The following is a 15,567-nucleotide window of genomic DNA, read 5'->3' as shown; positions in this document are numbered from 1 at the left end:
GTTCTTTCGGTAAAGTCACGTAGAAGGGAAATGATAAAATAATAAAAATATCAAACAATGCAATTCTCACGACGTTTTAACTGCAACACAAGCAATCATCATCAGGTGTGAAATCCAAATTTCCTTGCTGTGGATTTCACACCTGATGATGATTGCTTGTGTTGCAGGCGAAACGTCGTGAGAATTTTATATTTTATTATTTTATTATTTCCCTTCTATGTGCCTTTACCGAAAGAACCAAGAATATGAAAAACCTAGTTTTTATGAGCCTGAGATTCCAATTCAGTCTCTCAGTGGGGCTGGCTTTGCACTATCAGAGGTAATGTATTCGTCCCACTTAGTCCGAGCCATATTTAAAGACTTTGTATTTAGCACAACGAATGGCTCTTGAACAAGTCAGTCTTACTTGCCTTGAATTGGAAGTCTGGCAAGGGTTTGGAATGTATTTGTTCTACTCCGCTCTCAAATTTGTTTCAGGAAAGAGAAAAATTAATGCGCATTGTGAAACCAGTCCGGAAAGACCTCAAGCCCGTCAAGGTGAGTGACAGTACTTCTGCAGAGAATATCCTTGACAGAGACCTGACCCAGTCAGCAACACAAAGGTTCCAAGTCTGACACCCGTGTCATGTATCGCACACTGGCATGTTAATTGTGCAATGATGTCACTCATTGTTAATCTCGTCTGCAGGGAGATATTACTGCGGATGATTGCAACTAATGTTTAGCTGTGCCTGCAATGAAATATAATCGCTGGCATTGATATGCTTAACGAATGATCCATTTTCGGTGTTGTAGATAGTAGAACTCCTGTTATGGATAACTCATCATTACCCACGACTCTCATTATCCACGAAAACTGCAGGGTCTCAAAAAGCTTGCGTTATCTACAGCCCTATTCCTGTTATCCGCGATTATCCACGGATTTTCCCGTCCTAATTTACGGAATGGTTATCCTGTGGCCGACACATCTATGTAATTATTGATGAAGCTAGTTGTAAATACTGGCGAAACGTCGTACTCAGTTTGTAAATGTTGTGGCTTGGCTCTCCAACACACCGGTGTGCTGTACTAGTGACCAATTGGCCACGTTCTGTTTACGTGACAACCCCTTACTAGTCGGCTGTGTCAGGTGGTGGCGAGTTTTAACGACACATTTATATATTTACGCGATCTAACCCAACAAACCTCTTATGGATGATATTGGTCACGAAAGCTTCTGTGTCAAAAGTTTCATGCTCGCAAAATTATTATTTTACCGTACAGTACTACACACTGTCACAGTAACATTGTACGCAATGCAAATGCGGCAACTCCCCGCTAGACAAAACAAATGAAGGTGATTTCTGAATGTAAACTGGTTGATTACAGTTAATTCTAAATAATCCACCTCCGACTAGAGGTCATTATGCGTTTTATGAATATATGTGAAAAAAACACATGTGCCTGTTTCCAATTCAGCTGTTGATGTATGGCACTGCAGGGAGTTTGTTCCCTTCCTCCACTCTGCAATTGCTGAACACAAATGGAAATCAACATTCATCTGGCTCTTTTATCCCCGTTTCAAGTCAAAGTTCAGGGAGGAGATTAATGCTGGGTGTTATGTAAGGGGAGGTCATGTTTAAACAACAAGATGACAGGTATAGTAATAGGTTTTTACCCTTTCAACTGGTACAAAAACTGACACCTTTATGCAAGGCATCATGTTTGCAATAACCACAACACAAGCAGTCAAAATGCAAACAAAAAGGAACAACTCTGATGATGATAATGATATGCACTGTCCTTGAATTTGATTGGTCCACACCCGAGACAGCTTTTCTTAGAGCCTAGTCTCCATTGGTGTTGGACCAGATGACGCCAAAAGGCGTACAACTCAAAAACAGCGCACTATCAGAGTATTGAGAGTTCGGGGTTAAGCATTTACACTATGAGACCTCCTTTAGCAAGGCATCTAGTATTTTTCAAAGATTCTGTACAGCCTAAATACATTTCATAGGAGTGTCCATTACACGATGGATTGAATATTTAACTTTGCGAAAGACAGTGGAGATGTATAAATACTGACATTCTCAACTAAATGGGGTCATTAACCTGGAACATTGGTTTTTTAATAAGATTTGGGTTGTGCAGAGATGTATTTTCCTAGCTGGTTAAGGTTTTATTCGGCATGTGATGTCAAATTCAGGTCTGACTGGTAAATCTGATTACTTAACATTCACTGCATTATTAGCTTAACACATTTTCTTCTGCGATTGTTTCTTCATAACATTGCATTGGCTTTAGTTCCTTTACCAGTGCTATGGTGATGACAATCTGCACTATTCACTAGTTTTGTGCTCTCATTTTACATCTGGCGACTTTCACATATTGCAACGGGGTTATATGGTTCAAAGGGCTAACGACTATGCCAGTGCAATGAGCCATCTTTGCTCAGATCGTCAAATATATTTTCAGGAAACTCTAATTACTGTGTGTGTGTGTAGGTATGATTGCCTTATCTCCTGCCACAATTGACTGCACAAATAATTGTCATTTAAATGTGATGTTTCACTTGATTAGGATTGTGGTCAGCTACGAGAGCTCTATTTGTAACATTTAATCAATGATCAATGCACGCTGAACTTTTTTACACTCAGGGTTAGTGCAGGGGCCGGCAACCTGACGTCGTTGACGCTGCATTGCGGCTCTTGAAATGTTGAGTTGTTCTGCGCCGAGTTCGGAATGAATGGCCCTTCTCGTTATTTTGGTTTCTGACCCCCTGGCATAGAGCAATTGGGCTTGGTAAGACCCCAGGAGATTTTATTTGCTGCCATTATCCTCTCAAGATAATTTATTGGCATACATGATGTTCTGCTTTTTTTCGGGGAGTAGCCAAAACAGGCCATCTTTCGTGATGTGACTTGACCGACAGCAAAGTTTTGATATAAATGGATACCAGAATACGATTCTACATTAATACACATTTATAATGTCTGATTAGTTTCCCCATTTTTTTTAATCCTACCCGACCATCGCATTGAAGCTCTCATTCCACACGGGTCCTCTTGCCTTGCCCGTCAAACACCACCCTCGCCAACCCTCCGTCTGGGGCCTCCTGATCCATGCATGGATGGAAACCATTATTTCACAAATAACCCAGCTCAACTGTGAGCACTGCACGTAGACGTAAACACGGTGGGTTATGATTTGTGGCAAATCACTCTGCACGGAGCATGATGGAACTGTTTTGTGTTGGTTCAGAGTAGCCCAGCAAAATGGACTTGAAAGTAGTTACGTGGCGTGATCATGTGTTGCTATTTGCCGACGCAATGTGTGATGTTGTGCATACTGCAGGATTTTCATGAGGATATCTTTTTTCTTTCACTTCATGATGTCCCACCCAACAACACAGCACATTTGTGCTATAATAAATATGAATACAAAAAATCTAACAACAAAAAAAACCAGAAAAGCCTTTTTATTCCCCCCACCGAGGTGTACAGAATTGCACAAAATGGAAAGTGCTTTTGCCGCGAGACTGTGCTTGCATTTTGGACCAAGGACGAACGGGGAGTGAGAGGAGAGAGACAGGCGAGGCTTTGTGGAAGGTAGAGCATGGCGAGAAGGTGATATGTTTGACATTTAAATACCGTGATATGCACAGGCGATGGGCCTCAGCGTAATGTTTTAAAACTGTATGCAATGAACATATCGGCCGTGGGTTCGTGAGAGCTTGAATGATTGCATCAATTTCCCTTTCGTAGTCGTACGATGGAAAGAACATCCTCCGTCGAGACGGGGCGATGAAATCATCTTCCATCGGGCGTCAAGTGGATTGTCAGATCTCGCAGGGGGCCTTGGGAGATGGCAACGGCTTTGGGGGAGGCCTTCATCCAGCAGCCGATTGATCATGGCTGATGATGGAGATGATACAAATTTTGCTTTACTTTTTTCAGTTGTCGAGCCGCTCTTCCCTCCGTTCCAAATTTCAATGTCAGTGCCAGCTCGGACTTTATTTAATGTGCAGCTCAAAGTCCACCAGGGGTGTTTCTTTTGCAGGATGAGAGATTGAGCACATTTAGCCCGTCCCGAGCCACCCGGAAACCTCTTTGATTTGTCGGCATTACAGCTCGGCCTACCGGCACAGAGTCTCGCTCACCATGTAATTGAAGTGAGTCCAGCGGCTGGCTGCACCGAATTAATTGCGCACAGACTCTTGCGGAGTTTTGCATAATTCATCAGTGTGCTTCATGGTCTGCTGAGGCTCATTGCTATGTAGGATTGCAATGCCATCATTAACGAAAGCACGCAAAGCCTTTTGAGGTTACACTAAGGTTGTCTGCACAGGTGTCTGCGTTTCTGTGCGGCATACTAAATGGTCGTTTTATAGCGGGTTATCGTTCTCTGATAATTGTATTTCCTTTTGTATCATGCTCTGTGGTGAATTAGCTTCATTATACAGTAATCATTTTTTTTTCAATTCAGTTGTGCTTATATTCTTGGTTCTTTCGGTAAAGTCAAGTAGAAGGGAAATAATAAAAGAATAAAAATATAAAACAATACAAATTCTCACGACGTTTCGACTGCAACACAAGCAATCATCATCAGGTGTGAAATCCACAGCAAGAAAATTGGAAAAAAGTGGCGGTTTTTTCTTAACGTCAGCACCACGGACAGCGATTTTGCAGTTGGCCAGATGGACGAGTCCATCTATGTTCGGAAAAGAGGAGGGGGGAGAAGAAAATGGAATGTGCTCTGAAAGTCACCGTGACTTTACCGAAAGAACCAAAATATGAATCCCTGCAGTCACTAAAGCTTTAAATCAGTTGTGCTTGTTTGAAATAATTTCTCCCGTTGAAAGCAAGTAGCATTTCTTATGGCGGTGATGGACAATTTAATTTGGAGACTCGTGAGGTCGGGTGGGTGGATCACACGAGGATGGATGAGGGTCCACAGTTGCCTGCTTTAGCAAGTTGCCGTGCTATGTTCGACCTCCCGGCGTGGCAGTTGCAACAATGAGCACCCCCCCACCCCCCACCAGCTCGCCTTCTGTCCACCCAGCAGCATAAATGGACACAGCACAGTTGCTCGATCGGCAGGTGGGGTAAAGTGTGGGTAGCAGTCCCACCTCTTCCGAGACGTCTGGCCAGTGTGGAAGAGTAGTCCAAATACCTTCTGGAGGGGCTATCCAGAGCTCCGTACGATACGAAAGAAACCCAATACACGCTTACATACCAAGCAAATGAAAACCCTACAACCAAGCAAAGTCAGCGAATAAAATAAACAAAGAAATGGGACCAAAACAAAAAGCACAAAAAGCAAAGTGATCACAACAAAGAAAAATATGTGGTGTTTATTTGCATCGTAAGGCCACCAGAGCTGGGAACAAGCTACTGAATATTGCACGTCATGTAAGAAAGGTTCCGTAAACGAATGGACAATTCCCGTAGGTGATGGCGATGATGACTACGACGATGATGATGGTGATGCCGCAATACTTGTAAAAATGTTCTTGACAGCATACTTACCTTCGACCATGAGTTGAGTTGTAGTTTCAATGCACACGGTCATGTTACCGAAGTCTGAATGTGTATTCTCGTGAAAAGTTTGCTGTCCGGTTTACATTAAACATATCCCGTCGCATACCGTACTGTATGAATACATAGCAATACCGTTCATCAGTCCGAAGTGAACAGCACGGTAAAGTTTGATCAAAACGTCCCCATGACCAACATGGTGTGTCAAGGACTGTATCGAGCAGTTGGTTGACGGACGGTTGTAAATTATTATCGTAGAATATTATTATTACGTATGGAATAACAACAGTGCCACTCTGCCATTCAACGTGTCAATTTCCTGGGGAGCCCGCGCGCGTTCGTTTGTGTGCCGGGCTACGAACCCAGCGATGTGCGTTTGATTCCTGGTCACGGCAGACATCCGTGGCAAGTGATATCTGGTGTTGGAGAGACCTTAGTTCAGCTGTAAATTATTTATTATCATTATTGTCGTAAGATATTGCTTCTATTACCATGGTGTAATGCCACTTCAAAGCTCCTGGGCACAGCATGGAGCAAACCACCTAAACATGCAAAGGAAAAAGCACACTCTGTGATGCGGTGAAAAAAATAATAGCACGAGCTGTGTATAATCACAGGCTAATGAGCATGCGGGAACTCCCCGAGGCCTAGTGTAGTGCGGTATGGCTTGCCGAGAATCATTTGATGTCCTTGGACTCGCGCTATTCATTCCAGAACATTTGCGAAAGCGCACGAGGGGTGCATCCGTTATGGTTGGTGAAGAGGCTAATTCAGACGCAGAGGCGTTGCGTTGCAATTCACGTACAGGTCGCTACCAGGCTCGAGTCAGGAAATTGACACATGTTATGCCACTCAAAAGGTAGCTCATCAACGAGACCTTTTGCAACTGAGTTGGCGGTTGGGTTCTTGTAACTTTGATTTATGCAACGTGCACCAGCTAGCTTTTAAACTAAAACGAAACTATTTTATTTATTTTACCAGTTAAAGCGCACTGAGCTCTATCACTCTTTGTCAGAAAGAAATATACAGGAGGTCGTGGTTTCGATCCCGACCCTGACGCCTGCTGTATATTTTGAGTTTGAGTGTCTCTCTCCGTGTGGTCGCGCGGATTTTTCTCCGGATCCTCTGGTTTTTAAATCCTTTATATTAAGTTCACTTGCTTGCTTGCTTGCGCGCTTACGACCGTGCAAATCTTTCGGTCGTTTTTTAACCCACTTCCCGTGATCCAATCGAGCTGACATTTTCCACACAGACTCGTTGTGCGTGACAATTAATTTTCGTGAAATTTTTTCCCCAAATTTTACACTGTTTAGGAAATAAAAAAGATATTTAATTACCAATTGCTTAATGGTGGCAGGCAATCATCTGACCCATAGGTGGCAGCCATCTCAAGCCAGAGGACGAGAGGACTCTAGCCGCCACGCATATATAGGATTTATAGTGAAAAACTTTGTTTTTACGGGTTAATTTTTTCCCGTCCATTTAGAATCAATATGTGTTTAAAGTATTTGGCTTCGATAGATTTCCACGTGACAAGCCGCTTCGTTGAGCTATCATTTGTAGCCAGGTCACTTCTGACAAAGAGCCATATGGCTCAGTGGGCCTTACCTGCTAAATAAAAAAAGTTTTTCTTAGTTTTTAAATGTATTCAACAAATGTAGCAGCTATCATGTAACGGCTATGAATTCACATGAGGACATATTTCATACTTCTGTTGCAGAGATTTTTGAGTACCATCAGCAGTTTTATTTAAAAAATTATATATTCAAACCTCTCCTATAAACTATAATCTCTGTAAATGTGGCGGAAAACAGCATCTGATAAAATATTGTTTAAACAACTGAAGAAGCTTCCAGGGCATGGAGAGAAAGTTAGTAGTTAGTCATCGTGCCGAACGACCACATTGCACGACCAGAACGCCATCGGAGAGCTGCACGATAAAAATCTGGTTCACAATACAACGTTTTAAAAGTATTTCTTTTCAGAATTATCCACTTTAATGCTTTACACAAAATAATTGACAGTTGGCAACATGTAGTAACCTCGTCCTTTGATCGCAAACACGCAGTGTGCTCGCATAATTTAATGAATAATGCAAATTGAAACATCACGGAATACGTTAGAAAAACAGTATTTTTAAAACAAAGGCATTCAGTATTTGTAGAATTCAGTGTAAATTACTTTTTTATACCTCCCCATTATATGCTAATTGGGCTATCAACATCTTGTTGCGAGATGAACATATTTCCACGTGGAACTCTTGCAGCAAGGAGTACACCACCTTGTCTGGAAGAATGACGACCAAACGATGGAAACTAATAAAATTATTAAAATAGGCCTCTTCATCCACATTGCAGACACGTTTAATATCCTCTGCAGAGAGTGTTTACTGCATGCCAATCAAACTCACATTTAAAATTCAGAGAGCTGGAAAATGCCAAAACCAAGAGATGAACCACATTTTTATACTATACTTGAGAACCAAGTGTAATCATCATCGGTAGCTTCCCGGTGGCGAGATGTTAACTACCTCACCTGATATACAGGAGGTCGTGGGTTCGATCCCGACCTTGATGCCTGTATGTTTGGAGTTTGCGTGTCTCTCTCCCCGTGGTCATGTGGATGTTTCTCCGGGTCCTCCAGGTTTTCCCCTCCACATTTAGAAACATGCGTTTAGAGTATGTGGCTGTGATACATTTCCACGTGATAAGCCACTTCGTTGAGCTATCATTTGTGGCCAGGTCACTTATGAAAAAGAGCTATATAGCTCAGTGGGCCTTACCTGGTAAAATACGAATAGTTTATAGTTTGGATTATAGTTTTAGATTTGAACCCAGTTTTCAGCGGTGCTGATTTAGTGGTTCAAGAAGCTCATGGTTCACCCTAAACCGCGTCCACTGCACAAACCATGGCAGATGCGGATGCACAAATGGAAAATGGAAAACTCTCCAGCGTGCTACTGTGGTCATCCAGAACACACCGTACAACATATAATGACGCAATGCCCAATCCACAAATACGACGGAGACATTACAGCGAAACACTCCACTACTCCTGACGCAGTTATCTGGCTTGACCACCTGCATGTGCAATTGTAGATGTTGCTCTGCATCTACGTCAACCGTACGAAACGAGAAGAAGTGGTCTAACATTATTTTCGCCCCCAGCCACCTCAATCCAGGAGACATTCCAAAGTCGCGATGGTAACCTATTAAGGATTCTAAGAGTAGCAAAGAGAACCTATTCCAAGCCGGACCTACAAGGCTTCTTTGCCTCTTATTGTTTCATTTTTCATTCTCCAAAGTCTGGAACGTCAGTGCTTCTGTGGATTTTTTTTGTGCCTGGCTTTCCACCAGTCTTGTGTTTTTCGTCAACAAGCTCCGGCTTGTCTGACCTGCAGTGCCTCCCTCCTTAGGGACCTCATTACACACGCCAGCTCGGATGGAGAGACCCTAGGTAGCCGTGTGTTTAAGGCGCTTGTAGCAGGAGTCAGGGATGGGATCCCACCGTTTTGAATTTCACAGCTGCCTGTTGTTTGTCAGTCACTGAAGGTACACTGTCCATCTTGCACGCAGGACGTTAACACCCGCACAGCATCCTTCTAAACGAGTCAGCTAATTGTCTTGGTAAATTATATGCTCTTGTATATATATGACAGCTATATAGAATTGGAACAAGTGCCTATGAATTTTTTTCCATACACACAATTACTGCAAAGAAATATGGAATACTGTACAGTAGTTAATCTACTTTTCTAGTATAGTTTGGATTTTTATGAATAAGTGTCATGAATGAATGATTTATATTGTTTTACTTTCTCCCATAAGGGGATCCTATTAATTGCCATAATGAGGTATATCAAACAATAATTGCAATAATTTGCATGTATCAAGCATCTAAGTACAACAGCGTTACAAGACAACCGTATAAACATAGCATACGTTGCACATACAGACAAATTAATAAATGCACCGAAATAAGTAGGGTTGGAGTGGTGGCAGAGAGGTTAGCGCAACACGCTATAAAGCCTGTGACCCGATTAAAATTTTATTTCATGTCACAACCCGTAATTAAAACAAAAAAAAACAACTTGGGCAGATTTGACATCGTCACACATGCCATTTCAAACACCCTCGTGATGAACAAAATCCTTCAACGTTGTGTATCAATAGTTGTGTAGTGTCTTGCAACATCACTCAGACTGACACGTTGTAACAGGTCACCTGCTTACACTTTATTAGCCTATTCTTGCACCACTTGTAGGCACTCCTATCACTGTCTATACGGTCCTTCTGTTAACCAATTCCCACTCTTATCTACGTTACGCTTCGCTAACCTGCACACAGCAGTTCTCGCTCTCGGCAGCTCCACACGCAAGGCTTCGCACACAGGAGCTCTCACGCAGAGGCTCGCACTCAGCAGCGCTCACGCAGAGGTCCGTTCCCGATCTGAGCGGCAGCGGCGAGACGTCTTCTCTCTCTTGTCCCCAGCAACACGAACTCTCGCTCCGCTCTCACGCCCGTTCTTATATCCCTTGTGCCTCTTTAGGGCCAGACAGGGCTGTTGCCTGTCAGGCCATCAATCACCCCTTATCGCACGGCTCCCTGGCAACACCTCCGGTGTCAGCGTGCAACCCCGAGCCGACCTGGTCTGCACCAGCTTCTCTCCCAAATTAGGTGGCCGTTTGCCCGTGGAACACGTGTTGCACACGCGCACGTGCTTGTCCTCGGTTGCCAGTGTGCGCCACGTATTTCACAACACTACAGTTGTATGAAGCAACCAGGGGAACAGGCAGGAGTGATGATTTGGATGGAGGTGTAGAAAGATTTAGAATCAACATCACGCGTTTAAAGTATTTGGCTGATACTATACATTTACACGTGATAAGCCAGGTGGCTTCTGAGAAAGAGCTATACAGCTCAGTGGGCCTTACCTGGTCAAATAAATAAAAAAAAAGTTTAGTAAGGATAGAGAGGTGGGAGAACTGGTCAATAGCTCGTCAATGTGTAGCGAGTCGTCAGAGGGGAGAGGGGAGAAGGGAGGTCACGAGTCTGGACGTAACGACGAGTCAGAGGGAATCTGTAGTGTGGACAATCAGGAGGAGGGGATTCTAAACAGGGGAGGGCAGCAACGGAGAAGGAGCAACCACCCAACGGTTCACTTTACGTTTATTTATGCCTAGAACAATAATTAGCTTGACGATGTCCAGCTCTGCCCCAGCTACAAGCCAAGCCCTTTAACTATCTAGTTTTTTTTCTTTCATCAAACGGTAACTAAAAGGTCCTATTCAACCACCTGGAAAAAAAACCGATCCGTATGTTTAATACTTCGTTAGCATGACAAGTAGAAACTAGACTCAAGTCATGCTTGGGACATTCCTGGAACGGATGGCAGAGCTTGGGTCCGTAATTGTTAATCAGAATCTTTATTTATCTTTGGGAAATCTGATGCGCTATGAAGCTGTTTTTCACCGATGTCCTGACGTCCCAACGCGCGGCTCCTGGGCCCCCCCCCCCCCAATCCTCGCAGCCACCCCGCCTCTCTCACTACCTTCTCTCCACGGCCAGATGGAAGCAATCATCATCATCATCATTTTGTTTAAACAAGGCCTAACACACGCATGGATTGTTTCATACATTACGATGCTAACGACTATTACATCTGTTTTTTTATATAAATAATAACGTGGCCCTGACGTTGACCTGATTTGGTAGGCACCATCAATGACACTCGTCTCCTCCATGTCAACCCCGTGACATGACGAGAGGTTCCGATGAAGGTTTGGCTCAAAGCGGACTAAGTAAGCTACTCAATTTAACACGTAGGCTTTCGCGACCAATATTATCCACAATAAAGGTTTTTGCGTAAATAGAAATGCGTCGTTAAACCGCCACCACCCAACACAGCCAATTAGTAGGGTTTGTCACGTAACTACTTCAGCACACACACACCAGTGTGTTGGAGAGTACACCCACAACATTTACAATTTGTGTGCGACGTTTCGCTGGTGATTATGAGCTCGAGTGCGCCGTGTGGACTGAATCATGACAACTCGCTTGGCCTGGGCAGGCTGCAACCAAATCTGGGCTGAGCCCACTTGTTCAGTTTGCGGACAGGGTCAGCCTGGTGTGTTTATATTGATGGGAATAGAACATGAAGCTATGAGTATTCATTATATGCTCAAAAGAGTGTGATGGTTATACACATGAGATCTTGTGTGTGTGAAAATGTACTAAACTAAAAACGAAACTATTTTTTATTTGACCAGGTAAGGCCCACCGAACTAAATAGCTCTTGTTCAGAAGCTACCTTGTGACAAATGATAGCCCAACGAATTGGCTTATCGCGTGGAAATGTATAGCAGCCGAATACTCTAAACGCGCGTTTTTAAATGCGGACGTAAAAACCAGAGGATTCGGAGAAAATCCACGCGACTATGAGTACATGCAAACTCCAAATATACAGCAGGCGTCAGAGTCGGGATCGAACCCACGACCTCCTGTATACCAGGCGAGGTAGTTAACATTTGCGCCACCGTGGCGCAAATTATTTGCTGATGCTGCTACTGGCACAATGACCTCCACCAGAAGGCCCTCTACGGAGCCCTTCTCGAGAGTATTTGGCCTACTTTTCCATGCTAGCCAGCCAGACGTCTTGGAAGAGGTGATGGTACCCATAGTCCACACTTTACCTCCACCACACACAACGTGCTGATCCACTCACTGCGCTGCACCTATGAATGCTGCTGAGGGACAGTGGTGGTGGGGATTTCAGAAATGTGTTCCAACTGCCGCCAACGCCAGAAGGTCAAACCGGCGTCCTGTGGATTGCTCCGGAGGATTTCTACCGTGACAAGAGTATTTCGCTGAAGTGTGTGTGTGTGTACAAACGACGTTGTGTGTACGAGCGGCATTGTGTGGACGAGTGACAGTGGGGTTTAGAATCGGCTGTCAAGGCTTTGAAAGGCACTCCATAGCCAGGTGATAACAACGTTCAAAGAGTGGCGCTAAGCTGGCCGTGGGAGTAACAGAAGAGGTTTTATTTCAAGCATCTGGAGACTTGTCACTTGATGGCTGCAGTATGCCTGATTACGATGGCGATTACAGTGAAAAAGGTAGTAATTCTTCTTGCGATTCTTCATACTTATGACTACTGCACCGTACGTATCGTACAAGCGGTTTAAATTGCCCATTTGCGTAGCTCTCCCATGAATTTTCCGGGTCGTACCGCGCGTTGTTCGGCACAACGCCCGATGTTTCGCACCCCACCCCCAACGTCCTGGGAGTTTCTTCAGAAACTGAGCACACGGATGGGAACAGCGGACGTGGTGCCGAGCAGCACATCCCGATACCAACACGAGAGAGAGAGAGACGCACAACGCCACAGCCGCGAGTGCCCACGCAGCGGTGTCCAGTTGATTTATTCTTGCGAGCTCGCTCAGAGTTCAGCTTCGCCAAGTTAAGTACAAAATCAACCTTTTAGCATCTTCTATGGTTCTTTCGGTGAAGTCACGTAGATGGAAAAAATACTAAAAATATCACGACGTTTCGATCGCAACACAAGCAATCGTCATCAGGAGACGATTGCTTGTGTTGCGATCGAAACATCGTGATATTTTTTATAATTATTATTTTTCTATACACGCGACTTTACCGAAAGAACCATAGAATATGAATTCCTGCAGTCACGGAAGTTTTAAGTCGAAATTTAACATTTTAGCAGTCTATTTTTCGGACAATCATACTGCAGCGTTCCCTCGCTATTCGCGATGCTGGTAATCCGCGAATCACATCTGGAATTCTGCACGACTGCTGCATCGAGAGAGAGAGAGAAAAAGAAAGTGATGAGATATAAAGTGATGAGAGAAAATGTGATGCGAGAAAGTGATGAGATAAAGTGATGAGATAAAGTGATGAGAGAAATGTGATGCGAGAAAGTGATGAGATAAAGTGATGATGCGTAGCATAATTTAAGGTAATTAAATGTATAAACTATCATTGAATAATTTTATATTTATTTTTATTTACTTTATGTTTATTATAACCACATTTTTTTACGTGCTATTATAATTTTGTATATTTAATAGCTTATTTTACGTGTTTTATTTAAGGTTATTCATTAAAACGATTGGTTTTCATAGGCTAATATAATTATCTTCGAAATTCACTATTCACGAGCATCTCCGCAACGTGTCCCTCACGAATAACGAGGGAATACTGTCAACGCAATAGATGTTTTAAAAAAGTGTTTTTTTCTGAGGTGAAAGTCTGGGATTTAGACCAAGGATATCAGTGGCTGAGCATTCTGACAATGGGCACCGTTGCACTCAAGCAGACATCCTCCAACACCACCTGAGGTCTGTTCATCCACGCTGAGCGGTAGCAAAGCGTGGATGAACAATTGCCCAGTTGTGGTTGTCCGTTAATGAAATCACACGGGCACCTCCACCGATGCTGATAGGGACGCTGCAGTTATCGCTGTTATACGGTAGTGTTTCGAGAACGTGCGTTAGGAACGCGTGTGCGTTAGAACGCATTTAGAACGTGCGTTTTTAGCGTTTCTAACGCACGTTCTAAATGCGAGTCCCTACAGTGCAAACGAAAAGGCATGTGAATTATTATAATGGTGTTCACATACTGTATATAACCCGGGCGTTTTATAAACCTGGTTTGGGTTGACGCAGTGCTTGATTTTGTGGCTGACCCAAATTGACTGTCGTGGTATAAAAATGCTCCCTCGTGCTACAAATCCCCGTTGATGTAGTGAATAGTGAATTGCAATATCATTCATGTTGGATTGCCGATTGTGCATCGCATTCGTGGCATTTGGTATCTAAACCTGGTCAGGGCCTCTCCCAGGCGGATTCAACCTTAAGGAAGGTGCCTGGCGCAGCGCTGGGGATAATACTGGTCAGTCGACCTCCTCATGCATGTTACAGCCATCAGCAGGTACCTCGTAACATACCTTGTCTCATCGGTTGAACATCTGAACAAGGGATCTGCTTCTCTGTGTGTGTGTTTTGTTTAATTGTTTGTCTGGCCTTTAGGGTTGCATAGAAATCCCAGAGATCTGAGACTGATACCAGACATGGTGTATCAGTGGAATTGTGTATCCAATGCTGCCGGTCTCTTCTCCACCATCTCAATTGTGCTTGGGGCTCATTGAGCAGTCTATGTTCACACCATGGGACTTCCACGAGGAGAGGAATTGGCACAGTCTCGTTGAGGGTTTAATACTGCCTCGTCATGCCTATGCGTGTGTTGTGTTGATGGTTTTTATTTCAATCCTACCAGGATAAAAACCAAAAATCCTCTAACTTGGACAGGCCTCCTCAAGTAAATAATGATCACACACTCAATGTCCGTCTTGCCCGTTCTCCAAACGGTGTGGACTTTTGTGCTGCACTTCTGTTCGCGCTGCTGAGAACAATTTATTCGTTAATAGCTGACCGAATTCGCGGACCCTTTGAAATCCAATCCCAAGTGCCTCTGCCCTGTTAGCTATTGCTGGTGGTCTCACGGCAATTGGTCGCCATGGATTTAGATGCTTTGGGGGAATGATGTCCTTGTTACCACAGCGCTCGTGAGTCAAGTGCCCCCACCCCTGATGGAAAATCGCAGGAGATATATTTGTGCATTTTTCCGATTTGTTCTGGATGAAGTGTGATTAATTAATACGATATAATATAATATAATGTTTCATTACTGTCATCAAGTCGAGCTCGTTTTGTTAGAGCTCAGTTCAGATGTTGATTTAATTGCATATTTGTTTAATATGATAATAGTGTGCATTACATGAAAATCAAAATGAACATAACGAAAACTCAACACATTCATCAATAACATCGCCCTAAGGAGGAAAAATATATAAAATAGGCGACGTTTCGGGCAATGGCCCTTCTTCATAGCTGAGGGAGGAAGATCATTGCCCAGAACATCACCGATTTATTATTACATTCACAAACGTGTTGAGTGTTTTGTTATTTGTGCTTGTGCACCACTTCCAAAGCAGTATCACATTTTCTGGGTTTAACTTCATGATGGAGAAACGC

At 43.5% G+C, this 15,567-nt stretch overlaps 1 protein-coding gene across 1 annotated transcript in view; it reads left to right on the top strand.

The window, feature by feature from the left end:
- LOC133345638 (janus kinase and microtubule-interacting protein 3-like) overlaps positions 1-15,567 on the top strand; it is a 245,526-nt gene that overhangs the window by 137,591 nt on the left and 92,368 nt on the right. The window contains 1 exon segment of the mRNA XM_061556581.1: positions 478-537. Within this exon segment, the coding sequence (XP_061412565.1) occupies positions 478-537 (60 nt within the window).

This window comes from Lethenteron reissneri, chromosome 22, assembly GCF_015708825.2.
Source record: "Lethenteron reissneri isolate LAM-NWPU_2019-01 chromosome 22, ASM1570882v1, whole genome shotgun sequence".
Classification (NCBI taxonomy): domain Eukaryota; kingdom Metazoa; phylum Chordata; class Hyperoartia; order Petromyzontiformes; family Petromyzontidae; genus Lethenteron; species Lethenteron reissneri.
This window is presented reverse-complemented; position numbering and strand designations above follow the sequence as displayed.